At 42.5% G+C, this 15,799-nt stretch overlaps 1 protein-coding gene across 1 annotated transcript; it reads right to left on the reverse strand.

Moving 5' to 3' along the window:
• Window positions 1–2,400: 2,400 nt before the first annotated feature.
• On the reverse strand, window positions 2,401–15,746 carry apbb1 (amyloid beta (A4) precursor protein-binding, family B, member 1 (Fe65)). The gene is made up of 14 exons (XM_015950990.3): window positions 15,408–15,746; window positions 14,055–14,714; window positions 13,496–13,701; window positions 13,354–13,413; window positions 13,156–13,235; window positions 13,005–13,071; window positions 9,017–9,163; window positions 7,414–7,541; window positions 6,907–7,021; window positions 6,754–6,838; window positions 6,587–6,667; window positions 6,397–6,512; window positions 6,026–6,202; window positions 2,401–5,950 (listed from the first exon to the last, which is right to left on the reverse strand). The coding sequence occupies exons 2-14, from the start codon at window positions 14,692–14,694 to the stop codon at window positions 5,795–5,797; spliced, it is 2,058 nt and encodes a 685-aa protein (XP_015806476.1). The 5' UTR covers window positions 14,695–14,714; window positions 15,408–15,746; the 3' UTR covers window positions 2,401–5,794.
• Window positions 15,747–15,799: the final 53 nt, after the last annotated feature.

Genomic DNA, 15,799 nt, shown 5'->3' on the forward strand with positions numbered 1-15,799 from the left:
CAATGGATTATGAAAGAACGGATAACGCTCGAAATGCGCGGATTCTTCCTGATGTAAGAGGTAAGTCTCCTCTCTGTTTTGATAGTTTTGGCGTTGAGATCATCCCAGCGTTCTGTGACTTAAAAAAAACAGTGAAAACGCTGAAAAACGCTGGCAGCTGGTAGTCCTTACCCTGTACGATTCGTCGCTGGACACGTCGCCGGCTGGTCACTCCACATATCTGCAGAGAACCTGGAATCCAGACGGTTGGAAACCTTGTTTAACCGTTGCAACAACAACCTCCACACACTAGATGTCGCTTTGGTGTTCCATATGATAAATGACCCGCACTTGTATAGCGCCAAGCGCTTTACACTAGTGTATCATTCACCCATTCACACACTGATGGTGATGAGCTACCATGTAGCCACAGCTGCCCCGGGGCGCACTGACAGAGGCGAGGCTGCCAAGCACAGGCGCCACCGGTCCCTCCGACCACCACCAGCAGGCAATGTGGGTTAAGTGTCTTGCCCAAGGACACAACAGCAGAATTCTCTGTCCGGAGCCGGGATCGAACCTCTAAAATCTATTTTATGTTGTTTTATTCTGTTTACTTGTCCTTTAGTTGTTTTCTCTGCATTTTTATTGTGTACTGTGTTCCTTCTCCTGTAAAATGACCTTGGGTGACCTGAAAGGCGCTTTTAGATAAAATGCATTATTATTATTATTATTATTTGACAACCCGCTCATCCTGTTGAGCTACTGCTGCCCCAAATGATAAATGACCCGCACTTGTATAGCGCCTCTCAGAGTAAGGACTAAAGAAGCTAAAAGAAATGTCTTTAAGACTATTAAGCTTTTTTAGGAACGTAAATAGGTGTGTAAATAAAATAAATACAACTTTAGAGTGAAAACTAAAAATGTAACAGAATAATAAAATATATATATATATATATATATATATATATATATATATACTGAAAACAATAAAAACCTGCTGAAACACACCAGCAGCAGCATAGCAACAAACCTTCCTTTCTGAGGCTTCTATAAGGATATCCACGGATGTACCAGACTTAAAATCAGCTCAGCTGGTGAGGAACATCAGCCGATAACGATGTATTATTGGTTCATATGGGCTCAATATATCGGCCGATCAATATGTTGGACATCTGTCCATTTCCACACAAAAAATAAAAATAAAAAATAAAAATAAGAAAAGCATGTTCAAACAAACCTGGATTATTTAGTCATTTTTTAAAATTAAAACAAAAATTAAACAGATCAGAATAAAATGTGTGTGTGGCGCAAACGCATCTTTCTGGACAAGTTCGTGGCCACATTTGTTATTTTTGCTTTAATTCCTACTGAATTAGATGGAACCTGGATAACAGCCATGTTAATCCCAACATGGAGCTCATATAAAACCATCATTAAGCAGGAGAAATACTTGCCATCTTCTCTTCTAAATTTGAATCATTTTATACATTATAACCTTGGTTGATTAGTGCAGAAATAAAACTTATCCCGAGTTAAAGAGTTCAGCTGTAACACTGGTCTGAACACCGGCAAACACAGATGTCAACCACACGGGGGCGATGCAGGGAAACAAATCTAGTAAATTAGTGACTAAACATCAGAACTCGGGCTTGAACTGATGGATCTCGATCCAGACAGGATTTTAACCACAAAGAAGAAAAGACCCGTTCCTGTGCATTCGTCCCTCAGACGTTAAAGAAAATCTAAATGATTCAGTCTGCAGGAAAACTCAAATAACCTTCATGTGAGAATTAGCCTCGAAGTTTTAGTTAAACACGTCAACATTTATATTCTAAAACACCTCCAGAAGGAGCAGCTCGAGTCTCGGGCGTGGATCCGCTGGCCGGGCCAAACAGAGACCCATGTGGAGGTGAAGCGGTGTTATTATGGTCTGTTTAAGCAGTGGCTACCACCTTTCATCTCCAGAGAGACACAATAAGCACCCCCCTCAGCTCCTCCCAGTCTTTGAACTCACCAGGTGGTGGGGGCAGCAGCGGTAACATGAGCTGAACAGTTGTGTGTGTGTGTGTGTGTGTGTGTGTGTGTGTGTGTGTGTGTGTGTGTGTGTGTGTGTGTGTGTGTGTGTGTGTGTGTGTGTGTGTGTGTGTGTGTGTGTGTGTGTGTTAAAAACAGCCTCAGCTGCTTTATTAAGAGGCCCAAAGGACCCAGGCAACTCTTTTTACATTTTTACGAAAACTCCAAGATCAACAGATAAAAACTTCGATAGGAAATAAAAAAAAAAAAAAACATCGAGCTTTAGCAACCATAACAGATAAAATTATAACATTATAATATCAGGCAGCAGAGTCCGACCTGCCCTTAAACTACTTTAATTATGTAATATTAACCAATAATATAATAAAAATTCACACGATGAACAGCTGTGATATGTCCACATTTATTGTGCAGTGACTTTTATATACATACATATTTTTTTACACCGAATGTACAGAACCAGTAATAAATTAATCTGCTAATGTTCTTTAAACCATCATCATCATCTTTAGTGTTGGAGAAACGCACAATAAATCCCAGTGACACACGAGTAACAAGGCAGTAATAGAAGTACTTTTTCTTTAGTGTTGTAACACACACACACACACACACACACACACACGCACACACACACACACACACACACACACACACACACACACACAGAGAGGCTGTCTGTAAGAGAATCTGTTTTTTATATTTACTAAAGTTATTTTGAAACCCTTTAGTGATTTTGTTTACTTCAGACTCAGGTTTTCTGTAAGCAGTGAGACACCAATAACAGATTAAACACCATAAATAAAATAACTCCGTAAAATGAGGCTCTGCTGGATATTTATCAGTATCTGAGTGACGAGTTGAAGATAAAACAAATACATTCGCGTGTTAGCCGGCCTTTCCACTAGACGCGTTTTGCCCGAGAGATCAGCGGCGCGTCCCAACGGAGTGTTTCAGACACGAAAAAGCAGCAAAAGTGTTCCACACAGTTTGTCACAACATCTATGGAAAACTACTAAATCACGCGTGATTTCAGCAGTTCAAACGCTTACAAGAAAGGTAAAGCCAGCAGCAAGCATCCAAAGGGTCTGTGGTTTATTTCCTGTCATTTTTCCCCTCACAGAAAATGATGCTCTTTTTTTGTTACTCCTTAAGCAACTAGAAATCTTCACATGACTTTTATTTTGAAAGCTCCGATACGTTTTACACTGCTTTCATGTTTAACTTCCTGTCTGGCCCGATCTGAACGGGGCCGGACGCGTTCTGATTGCCAAGTGTGTAAAAAATAGACTTAAAAATCTAAATTTAGCGGACCGAAGGAGTCACGACTGGTGGGAACACACCCACCGACTAACACAGCAGCTACTTCCTTCCTACGCTTCGCAGACGTTGCAGGACGTGTCCAGTGGAAAGGCCCGGTCAGTCTGAGGCTAAATAAAAGTCAAAAGAGCCTGAACCTCTCACAAACTGCCTCTCAGATATCACACGTGACCGTTATTGTTGTGCTACATAAAGTAGAGATCACCGACAACAGACGAGAAGATAAAACTGGCTATGAGTGGAAACCTTACAAAAGCTAAACCCAACAGGTTAATGCATAAATCCTGTTTACTGTGTGGAAACAATAAAAAAATACATTACCCAGAGAGGTGGGGGTCCACACACGGCAAAAGGAGGGGGGTTAAAACTTCTCATTTACACAAGAGCCGTAAATACAGACACGAACCTGCTCTCTCTGAAAGAACAGACCAGAACTTTCTACTGCTAGCTATTAGCTAAAGCTAAACACCGACACCAACTAGACATGCCTTTGTAACGCAAAAACAACACATCAGCTTCAACCTCCTTTTTCTCTCCGTATGGAAACAGAAGGATTTCTAGGATACGCTGAAGGCTGTTTAGCACTACGCCGCTGTGAGCAGCTGTTATTCTAAAAGCTATCAAAACATGCAGCTTGTGGTGAGTTTCTACAGTACTATTCAGTAGTTGTTGGTGGTAAACGTTTGTTTTTATTATTATTTATTACTGTTACCATCAGATGGCTCTGTTGTTCCTAAGCCTCACACGCAAATCAATTAGGAATCGCCGAGTAGAGAAATGAAATAATAAAATCACATCGCACTGAAACATCTGATTATTGCACACTAGCACGGAAATACCAAATGTTCATGCAGGATGTGAGAGAGAGAGAGACAGAGCGAGCGAGCGAGAGAGAGGGAGACTGCTTCTCAATACCCAAGTACGTTCTTGGCAAGTACAGCGGCAGGACGAGGGCGGCGTTCTGAACTCTCTGATGTCATGGCAACAAGCGCTGCTTTATGCAGCTACTGGCCTGAAATAAAAGTCTACTTAGTTGCTTGAATAACAAATTAAGATTGAATACATTTTTTTGTGTAATATTGGGTCCATGTTTGTTTCTTTAATCAATCCTTCTTAGAAATTGAAAAAACACCAGCACTTCCCGCTCTTCAATAAAGAAAAATAAGTTTCTTCGATCAAAACGGAGCTACTTAAGCCGTCGAATAAAAAGCTAATTTTACAGGTTACACACAATTATCTATAAATAGTAATTATCTATGTTTTAAAGAGCAAGACACCCCCAAATCAACTTTTTGTTTTTCTGATAAACTGTATAAATGCGTGTCTAATTGTGCTGCAGACACGTGTAGTCAATAGTTTTGTACTTTAGTGCATTTTAGTTAAAATTTTAATTTTCTGCCTAAAACTGTCAGTGTTGTGCCGTTGTCGGGTAAAAACTCTGCACTGCATTTGAATTTAAATCTGCCATCGCTATTGGCTAAGAGGTACCCTAGAACGTTAGCTGGTACCATATGATGTCACAATGTCGTTGTGAGCCTGTGTGTGTGTGTGTGTATTTGTTAGCGGCTCCGCCCTCTCAGTCTGCTAGGAAACAGCATTTGTTGCATTTTTCAAACAGGAAGTGGGAGTGGAGTAATACTCTGGTAGGGGGTGACTTGCTCTTTAAGCATTAATTATTTAAATTTTTTATATAAAAACACAGTTATGGGCTTTCTCCTCTGACATTTGCAAATCGGGGCGTAACCGTTTATGACACAATGTATTATGGGATGCCTTACCAGCCCAAGTCCCTGCTGCATCCTTGATAGAGTGGGCGGAGCAACAACACATCCAGGAACTTGGGAGTGTACTTACAATACGCACTTAGGATTGGAACAGTCCTTGGACAAACGTTGGATGACGTTTCACAAGTACGTGAGTGCACAAGTACAGACGAGCGAGAGAGAGAAACTAGAGTCAAATCAGCTTTTGCTCACGATGAAATGCGATAGTGATACGAAGCTTTGGAAGACTAAAGTACGTTTGTTCGTGAGGAGGTCAGAAACAACTACTTTACACACGACTAGAGAGAAATGCTGAACTGTGCATGAGGAGCGCCGACACCAGCTGATCGAGTGTCACCGTAGGATCTGATCACAGAACCATTCAACAGAAACAAGGATAAATGTGGCATTTTAGCGCAAGGGCATCAACGTGGAAAGTGTTACATCCATTACCCGACATTCATGTCACCGACTCCGTTAGAAGGTTTGACGTGAGCCGTGCTTCAGTCCGGAGACGAATTACAATCCTTGCATAAAAGTAAAAGACAAGATCCAACCTGAAACCGCTCTGGACACCGGACTAGACAAAAGGGCTTTAAGGCGAGACTGTGACAGAATAATTAGTGTGTGGGTGAGGGAGAGTGGGGTGCTGCTTTGATGGACCTTGTGTTGGATGGAGGGCGGAGGACTCCTGCTCCAGCTCAGGGGGACTGAGAACCTGACCTGTAGCTCTTAAAGCTGCCCAGCAGACTCTGCACCCCCTTCTTCACCCGCCGAGCCACGGAGTCGGTGGGGGGCGTGGGCAGGCAGGAGGCCAGGCTGGGCGGACGGGCGTCCAAACATTTCTGGTAGCGGAGCTGTAATAATAAACAGAACCTAGTCAATAAAACTGATTGTTACATGGATGGTTGTCATGGTAACCATTCCCTCACCATGCAGGCCGCCTGCACGGCCTCGCTCAGACTGGCGGCGTTGGGTTCGCACCAAAACATGTGACAGAAGAACTCTCTGGGGCCTTCAGCCATGATGAAAGCAAAGGTGTGGACGTCCTTCCCCACGCCCATGAAGGACAGGAAGCGTACTCGACACTCGGACAGCACCTCCTCGTCCTGGTGGCACATAAAAAAAAAAAAAACCACGAATCACGACTTAAATCACCTCAAGCTACAGTTTTAATCCTCACAACAGAGTTAAAACAGCACGTGAAAACTTTCAACTCAACAGCGTGTCGGCCATCATCAGAAAATCCAGTCAGGACGAGAAGAAAAAGCATAAATATTCACGTTCGGCTGAACTCCGTTACCTGTCGTGAAAGTATGGTGAGGGTGGCTGGTGCAACATTCACAGAGACAGGCGTCCAGTCCTTTTTGTCTTTGACAGTCATCGCTACCTCTAATGCGTCATTTATGATATCCACTCCTGTCACAACATGCATATAAAACACGTTAAAAGATAATAACAACGTTAATAACGAAGGACCTGGGTCTGCTCACCGACTGGTCTCGCTACTGACTCACAACCAAGATAATAGACATGGAAGCGCTGGAAAAGCTCGTTTTTGGGAGCAGGAAACTCTGCAGAGAAATGAGGAAACGTCTCAGTATTTGGTTGTACTGCTGATTTCTCAAAGGGAGGTTTCAAACTGCCTAAAAGGTTTTACCTTCAACAGGGATGACCAAAGATCTGCTGGAGTCAGAGCAGAGTCTGCTCAGGCCTGGTTTAGCAGCTTTTCTTTCCATCATGATCTAACGATAAAACACAAAAAAGTTAAAAAACATCATGAACGAACAGGCCAATCTGAATAAATACCGACCTTCGAACACATCTCGTGTAAGCTGGTGGCGATGTTCTTGGCAGGTGAGTCACAGCGGAAAACGTGACACTTCAGCACCTGGGTCAGGTTGTCTCGGGCCACGTAAGCAAAGTCCCTGCAGGAGGAATCCCACAGACGAGCTCACGTTTACGTTCAGAGTCAGTTTATACAGGTTAGAAAGACACACACACACACACACAATCAGGACAGGAAGTATTAGTTTCTACCTTTCCCTGATTGTGATGAAAAAGCAGCATGAAAGAAGAAAAAACACAGAAGTCAGAAATCAAACAGTAATAAATATTTTCACGTGTGTCTGCATTTCCATCAGTAATCCAGCAGATGGCAGCAGCACACAGCTACCACACATGATCACTTCCAGTGATAAGACTCTCAACTGTTGTTAAATAACTTCTATAAAATAATGTTTTAAAAGCATTTGGGACATAAAGCTGTGAAATACAGATAATTAAACAGCATTTCTGCCGTGGCGTTGTAGAGACGGACCTCCCGTTGTCTCTGCCGACGCCCCAAACACGGATGCTGCCAATGGGCTGAGAGTGAAGCAGATTCTGACCCAATGGGTCAATCAAGTTCATCGTGTCGTTCTCCAGGACCATCAGCATGTCTTTACCCTGTTGGGACGAACACACAAAGCATTATATTTTACCCGTCATTAGTAAATCATGGCTGATGTTTAGTTTTGAAAATTTAATTAGGAAAATTATATTTTTTCTTTAAATTAAGCATTAAGACAAATTGATATTACAAGCTGCAAAACTAGTTTAAACTAAAATAATTCAGGGACCATCATGAAATAACTCCGGTCCTCCAGGGATCCTACGCAGCATGTTTTAGGGTTGTCAGGGTGTGAAAATGTAACCTCACGGTTATTGCGACCAAAATTATCACGGTTTTCGGTATTATCGCGGTATTTTTTTTAACGCGTTACGTTTTCAGACAACTAAATAAACCCTGTATATCAGGAAAATATTGTCCTCAGATTGTCTAAATTTTGCCTAAAATGTGTTATTTTGTAATTATGTTGTTTATTTGTTTACATGTTTCCCCTTTAGTCTTTAAAATACCAATACCACCTGTTTGATGTCAGCATTTTAAAAATAGAATCAGATGATACTCAGTACTCAAGTAGCCTTCTAATCAGATACTTTTTTACCCTTACTTGAGTAATAATCCCTATATCAGGAAAATATCGTCCTCGGTTTGTGTCCTTCCAGTGAGCTTTGCAGATTTGGGAAAATGTCATCAGGCAGTAATCGTTGTTAAATTCATAATTATTCTCGGAGAGAGACCAACTCTTATCTGCCCCTGGGAGCCCCGTAACGCATAGCGTCATTTCAACATGGCGGTGTCCGCGACACGGTTTGTATGCAGGAAGCGGCGCTGCAGCTGCTTTATATAGAGACTCGTTGCATTCTCCCTCAACCCAAATCCTCGGATCACGCATTTTAGCTAAAACGCTAATGTTAGCTTGCCTTGCATTGACTGTAGAGTTGTGGGTGACGGTCACGCAGATGTGTCATGAGATTTGAAGCGTTGCTGCCTTTCACAGACACTTTTTCTGCACGTGCTGCAAACAGGATAGCCGTCTTCTATCAACTGTCCCTCGGCATTCTTCAAATATTCAAAAATGCCCGTACTTCCCACTTTGTCTTCTTTGAGGGATAAAAAATGTCCTGAGCTCTGCCGTCTCCTCCTTTGGCCATTATTTCAGCTTTAACTTCAAGAAAGTTTTGGTCGTAAACAACAAAGTGCGCATGTGCCGCCGGCAACTTCAGCAGATGATACGGTGGCTGGTAAGGGTCACCGCGCCTACACCGCAGCCACAGTAATCCACCGAGATAAAATATATTTTTAAAAACAAGACCGTTATTATTATTGTCAACTTTTTTACCGGGGTTTACCGCTACACCCGTTACCGTGACAACCCTAGTGTGTTTTAGTTGTTTCTCTGCTCTATCCCATCTGATTCAGTGGTTCAATCACCTCTGTAGGAGGTGATTAAAACCAGGTGAATATTTAGTGTGGCGACCCTGGAGGACCAGGAGTGGACATGATTGTCCCGCAAAGACCAGCAGCGTCCTCTCACCTCTCCCCAGATACCAGCAGTGTCATGGAGGTTGTGTTTGTGATACGAGAGTTGCCTGATGCAGTTGTTAACAGCAACGCTGCTCTTGCCAGGGGCCAAGTCCTCCTCAGACATCTCCACCCAGCCGAGAGAACGAACTGCAAAACACTGAAGGCACAAAAAAAACAGCAACTTAGCAACAACAAGTACAATTCCTACAAATAAACATGTTCGAGTTGTTTTAGGGAATCGAGATTGGCATAAAACATTCTGCACAAGCTCCTCTATAGGATGTCTCTTATCAGCCTCAGTGTTTCCCCTAGGAACTTTTCCAGCTGTGGCGGTGGGGCTGGCGGGGGTAAATTATGACACGTCTCTAAATAAAGTAAAATTTTCTAGTGCAGAGAGGAGACAACCCATAGAAGCACTGAGTTGATCTCATTTCAGAGAAAAATAGAACAGGTCAGATGCACCTAATAAATAAAATTACTAACAAACTCAGGAATCTGTTTCTTTGCTTCACTGTTCTGGTGCTGAAAATATCACTAATGCGGATTAAAGGAGATACACAGATGAATGCACCTCTTATTTATTATTTGGAGACTACATTTACTGCAGCTGGCAGAGGCAGAGATTTTTTCTATTGATACACGGAGTTTACAGAATCATTTAAAATTTTAATAGGGGAAGACTGCAGGAGGGAGCGGTAAAATTCAGGGGGTCCCCAGCAAAAACAAGAAACTACGAGTCTGATGAAACCCGCTGGTTTTCCATCAGGCAGTCACGGGGCAGCTCCAACGACCCAGTGGCTGTGCTGGGTCAATGTTATCGAGCTCAGTCCGGCTCGGCAGAGGGTGAACGAGCCGAGGCGACGTCGTGCTCTGCTTAAGAAGAGGTGTTATTTTCCCGCTTCAGAAGAAGCGTCCAACGTGTTTTTACGCTTTCTCCGAGACATGTCACGTCGCTAAGTTGTTAGCGCCACGCGCTAACACGTCAATAGTGCAGCGTAGCCTGCTGGAGGTTTTAAGGGTTCAGATGAAAACACCCGACCTCTCAGGCTGCTCACACATCGATCTTAAGTTGTCGCTGTTGCGCTCACGCCGTAATACAGTATTAGATGCGGTTAAAGTCAGACATGAAAAAATAAATTTTACATGAATAAGTGATGCTTAGCCTGGTGGGGGGAGGAGAACCTGGCCTAATAAGCACTAGAGGAAACCCTGTCAAGATCGTCAACACTCGTTTATCTTAATGCTGCTGAAACATGTAAACCAAAAAGCATTATATCCACTGCTACCTTTCTAATTTTAAACTCGGTAACTTATGCTGTAACTTCACCTTGCCCTGCCTGCTCCTCCTTGCTGCCCGCCGGCTGTGATCACAAGCGACAACATAGTAGTTCCCGCTGCTTCTTCGGGAAACAGCGCAAAAAAAAAAAAAACAAACAACAAAAAAACTTGGGATTTCAGCCGTGGCGGGCAACCACGGCTACGCCTATGTAAGGGAAACCCTGAGCCTATTAGTTGGAACTCTGAACTGCTCTGAACCGGTTGCAGGTTGTCCAAAATGCCGCTGCTAGGTTTTTAACAAACACGAGTGGACATAGCCATACTACACCAGACCTGAAACGTCTTCACTAGCTCCCCATCACATTTCGTGTGCGTTTTAAGATATTGATGTTTGTTTTTAAAGCCCTACACGACCTAGCTCCTCCTCATCTGTCCGAGCTGCTGACTCCCTAAGTACCTACTCGTATGTTCAGGTCAGCTGACCGTCTGCTGCTTTGCATTCCCCGGATGGCCTACAAATCACGAGGTGAACGTGCGTTGATCCATGCTGCCCCCATGCTCTGGAACTCATTGCCCATTACAGTTAGGATGGCATCCTCTCTGCCTGTTTTTAAATCTCGTTTAAAAACCTACTTTTATGACTTGGCTTTTAGACGGGGATTCATGTTATCTTATTATGATTTTATAGTTTTTATTGTTGTGTTTTATCTTCTCATTGTTTTTTCTTTTTTGTTTTAATTGATCCTGCCTGTTCAGCACTCTGGTCAGCTCTCACGCTGTGTCATAAATTGTGATATAGAAATAAAGTTGGTATGGTAGCCTTACAGGCTAGATGTAAATTAGAAATGTTTTGCTTTTCTACATCTAAACTTGCAATAAATGTTCCACACAAGGCCTAATAAAGGACTCCTTTTACTCTTATTCATTCATTAACTTAACTACTTCATCCTCAGTAGGGTCGTGTGGAGCTGGTGTTTAACTCCAGCTGTCATCGACACTCTGGACAGGACAACAGACAATTACAGGGACAACTTAGAGCAGGGGTTCTCCATCCTAGTCCTGCATGTTTTCATTGTTTCTCTGCTTCAGCACACCTGGTTTAGTGGTTAAATCACCTGTTCAGCAGCTCGTCGGACTCTGCAGAGGCCTGTTAAAATCAGGTGTTAAAGTAGGGAGACAACAAAAGCACGCAGGACAGCAGCCAACCAGGACCAGGATTAGTAACCCCTACTTTAGATTATCCAGTCAACCTAACATTGTTGCTTTGGACTGGTTTAAGTCCTATTTGGCTGAGAGGTCATTTTGTGTATCATTAGGTGGCTTCACGTCATCTCGCTCGCCTCTAGTATGCGGGGTTCCTCAAGGATCAGTGCTGGGCCCGTTGTTGTTCTCTCTTTATTCGCTACCTCTGGGTTCTATTTTTACGAAACATGGATGTTCTTTTCATCTATATGCAGACGACACCCAGGTTTATATTCCCGTTAAACGTGGCCTACCCAATTCTTTAGAACCTCTTCTAAACTGCCTTGATGAGGTTAAAACCTGGATGTCTGCAAATTTTTTACATTTTAATAATGACAAGACTGAGGTCATGCTTTTCAGTCCTAGTGTGTCCAGTGGGCCATGTTCTGCTGACCTTGGTCCACTAGCCCTATTTTTGAAACCTGTAGCGACCAGTCTGGGAGTCTGGCTTGACAGTGATCTGCTTCTGGAAAAGCAAATCAGTGCCGTCACTAAAGCCAGTTTTTATCAGTTAAGGAGGATCGCCAAGGTTAAGCGTCTGCTCTCAAATCATGACTTTGAGGCGGTGATTCACGCGTTTATTACATCAAGCTTTGACTATTGCGACGCACTGTACCTTGGTCTTCCTCAATCTCACCTCTCCTGTCTTCAAATGGTGCAAAATGCATGCCTATTGACGGGTTCGAGAAAGAGGGAGCACAATACCCCAATTTTAGTTTCGCTGCACTGGCTGCCGGTCGATTTTAGGGTCCAGTACAAGGTTCTTTTATTGGCTTTTAAAGCTGTACATGGCCTTGCTCCGCAGTATCTGTGTGAACTTTTAGTTACTCACTCCCCGTCTCGGTCACTGAGGTCAGCCGACCAGTTTCTCCTGGAGGTGCCGAGAACAAAGAGAAAGCTCAGGGGTGATAGAGCTTTCTCAGTAGCAGCTCCAAGGTTGTGGAATGCACTCCCAATCCAGATTAGGATGGTTTCGTCACTGTCGGGTTTTAAATCGCTTTTAAAAGACTCATCTGTTCTCAGTTGCTTTTAATTCAGTTTCAGAATGCATCTGTTTTAGTAGCTTTTATGTCAGTTTTATATGTTTGTTTTTGTCATGTTTTTACTTTGTGATGAACTTTTTATCTTGTTTTTAGAATTTTTAGGGAACTTCTGTTCTTTTTGGCTTGTTAAGCACTTTGGTCAGCTTTTATGCTGTTATAAAGTGCTACATAAATAAAGTTGACTTGACTAACACGCATGTTTTGGTGCATGGAGGGAGAACATGTCAACTCCACACTGAAAGGCTGCAGCCAGGATTCAAACCTTCTCGCCACAAGGCAACAGAGTGAGCTACTAAACTCCGCCCCCTCTCTCATTCATAACCCACGTAGGTAAATGTGGTGTAATTTCAGCTATGCTTAAATCAGAGAACAGCCCAGTAAGAATATTAAGACTTTCAGATTTGAGCATTTCTATTAAAATGACCCAAAATTTACCTTTGACTCTAAATCTGTGCAGAGTGGAGCAACCTTCTCTTCTTCATCAGACTGAGAGCAGTTGTAACTACAAAATCAGAGAAGGTTTAGAAAACACAACTAATGATAAAGTACTAAATACTAAAGACAGACAAGCTTTTGCTCTGCATACTTTAAGTTGATGGATGCATAGCGTAGAGTTGCTCCTTCAAACTCCTTCAGACTTTGATCCGATGGAACTTCTCCATCCTCCTGAACACACACCATTAAACACCATTCATCATTTAAGCTTAAACACACCAAAGAACAAAGAAGCCACTTTCATTACAAAGCATTAAACGGTCTGGTGTTTTTCTAGACACGGACTGACCTTCCACAGCTCTCCTTCATCCACACCATCATCTGTGCTGGAGAGCTGAGCCCAAGTTTCCTAGAAAAGTCAAATAAATATTAATAATCCATTATCAAAATAATAAGGATGATGTCGCTACCAGCCACACAAAGAGTCTCACCTCTGGTTCCTCACAGGGCGTTGTCTCCAGAGACATAGTGGAGGACATCATGGAGTCGCCAACTTTCCCCAGCGGAGAAGGAGGCTCCCACTGGGTGGTGCCAGTGGGAATATGCCAGTAATAGGTGCCTGATGTGTCCCGAACCCTCATCCACCCTGAAGGCAGGTCTGTGTCCGTCTCAAAGGCGCTAGAGTCCCAGAAGGACTCTGGAGGCAAAACAAAAAAACATATAAGAGTTCTGTTATAAAAGTTTTATGTAGCAGAAACAAGAAGTAAAAGACAGAACTGAGTAAACAAACACAAGCTGCTGGAGTAAATGTTAGAATAACTGGAGTTAATCAGCTAGTCTGATGATAAAACCTAAATGTACTGATAACAGACTCATCTATAAATGCTTTATTATAAAACCAATAAACACATATTTGTTGTTTCTGTTCTTTTAGTCAACTTAAACTAAGATTAGACTTTGCTGTATTATTGTTTTTGTGGTCATTTTGCTACCAGAACACTAAAGCAAACATTACATTAATCCAGTGTGTGGCGGCTTGGTTCTGTTTACCTCTGTTGCCATTAGGAGAGCTGTCTGACGGGTTGTCCTGTGACAGAGCAGGCCAGCTGGTCTCTTCATCACTCGGTGTCCCATTCATGTTGGAGAAGAGAAGGCAGGCATTTCTCCCGAACACTCCCCCCTCTCTTTGAGACTCTACATTACTCGACTCTACATCTTTTTCTTCAGTAGCTTCGCTTGATGTCTCCTCGTCTTCCTCGGATCTATCCTCCTTCTCTTTACCATCCTCTTCTCTCTCTCTATCTTTCTCCACTGTTGACTCCAGCGTGTCAATGAGTAAGGGCTCGTTAAGGATGTTCTTGGACTCCTCCTGACTTAGACCTGGAGTCATTGCTATTTTAGGAGACTTTGTCTGCTCCTCGTTTCCCTGTTGTTCTTCCTGAGTGATGTTCTGGTGAGGGAAGTCTTCCTTGTTGCCGTTCTGGTTGATATTGCAGTTATGATCCTGGTCATGTTGGTTCTCAGCTACTTTGCGTAGTTGGTTCTGGCCTTCCTTTACCCACTTGGTATTGTTGGCGGTGGACTCCTGGTCGCACCAGTGGCTGCCATCATTCAACTTGTTCTTCAGGTCTCCCTCTTGCTTTTGTTTATTCAAAACATAAGCCACATCTTCATCATCATGACCACCCATGGTTTCTTCTAACAACTAATCTGTTGGAAACATTTAAAAAATGATTAGCATCAACACCACAAGGACAATATTTAAAGAGAAAACGTGCAGAGTTTTGCAAACTTACAGAACATAAGCCATGCACAAAAATTGTCCAATATTTATTTTTTCATCTCTAAACACATAGCATAGCAACTTATACAACTTACATGTTTAGGTTCATTTGTAAAATATGAACAATTTTTGAAAATTAACACAAACTTTATCACCAATGTTTGTAAATATTGTAGATTAGACAAGATTAGACAAGATATGCCGGTTTTAAAAATGAAGCTCGTTTGTTGATCAAAAGTCACAATGACGCTGAGTGATTTACTTCCGCAGTAGGATTCGCCTCACAAATTTGAAACGAACTTCAGCAGCTTCACCATCCATTTGCCAACACGACATTTTCCCAATGAAAATACGATTAACAAACAGTCCTACAAAAGCAATGGATGCGTTTTACATTTAGATGAAATACCTTGAATGCTATCCGTTATTTTTTATTCTAAAACACGGTGTCACATATCAGATACCATCGCCACAGCTGGAGATAACGGGCATCCTCCGCCATCATCGTCGTAAGCTAATGCTAGCTTCTCTCTAAGCTAGCGAACTAGCTTGCAGGCAGATTTAAATACGGCAACAGCGACACGGTTTTATTCAGCTAAATGGCAAGAACGTTGACTTACCAGCTCCGCCGAACCCCCTGCTGTCGAAATAAGATGAATTGGTGAATTAACTACATATTTCCACGAGTCGTGAGCGTTCGCTAGGTTCTGGGTGTTTTCAGTCAGTAGTATCAGATAGTGATGGAAGGCGAGCTTGCGTCACGGACTTACGTCACGGCCTGAGCCCACTGCTGCCTCAGGCTCGTGCAGGAGGGCAAGCTACATCATCACGTTAAGCAGAGATTTAATAAAGTTTTTAATACTTTAGTGCTCTAAAATCACATTAAAGTGTGCTCTAATAATTCATATATTTGTAAAAATTAAACTAAAAGATACACTTTTTTCTCTTAAAAATGTACTGAAACGTTGACTTGCTTTTTCTTAAACTCAGTTCTCACCAAAAGTGACACATC

The sequence above is a fragment of the Nothobranchius furzeri genome, chromosome 13, assembly GCF_043380555.1.
Source record: "Nothobranchius furzeri strain GRZ-AD chromosome 13, NfurGRZ-RIMD1, whole genome shotgun sequence".
In the NCBI taxonomy this organism is placed as follows: domain Eukaryota; kingdom Metazoa; phylum Chordata; class Actinopteri; order Cyprinodontiformes; family Nothobranchiidae; genus Nothobranchius; species Nothobranchius furzeri.

Coding starts and splice junctions, on each gene's coding strand:
- apbb1 (XM_015950990.3), bottom strand. CDS start 14,694: ATGGGTGGTCATGATGATGAAGATGTGGCTTATGTTTTGAATAAACAA. Junction 13,702..14,054: donor CTCTCCTAATGGCAACAGAG/GTAAACAGAACC, acceptor TTTTGCCTCCAG/AGTCCTTCTGGGACTCTAGC. Junction 7,022..7,413: donor GTCGGCAGAGACAACGGGAG/GTCCGTCTCTAC, acceptor TTCCTCCTGCAG/GGACTTTGCTTACGTGGCCC.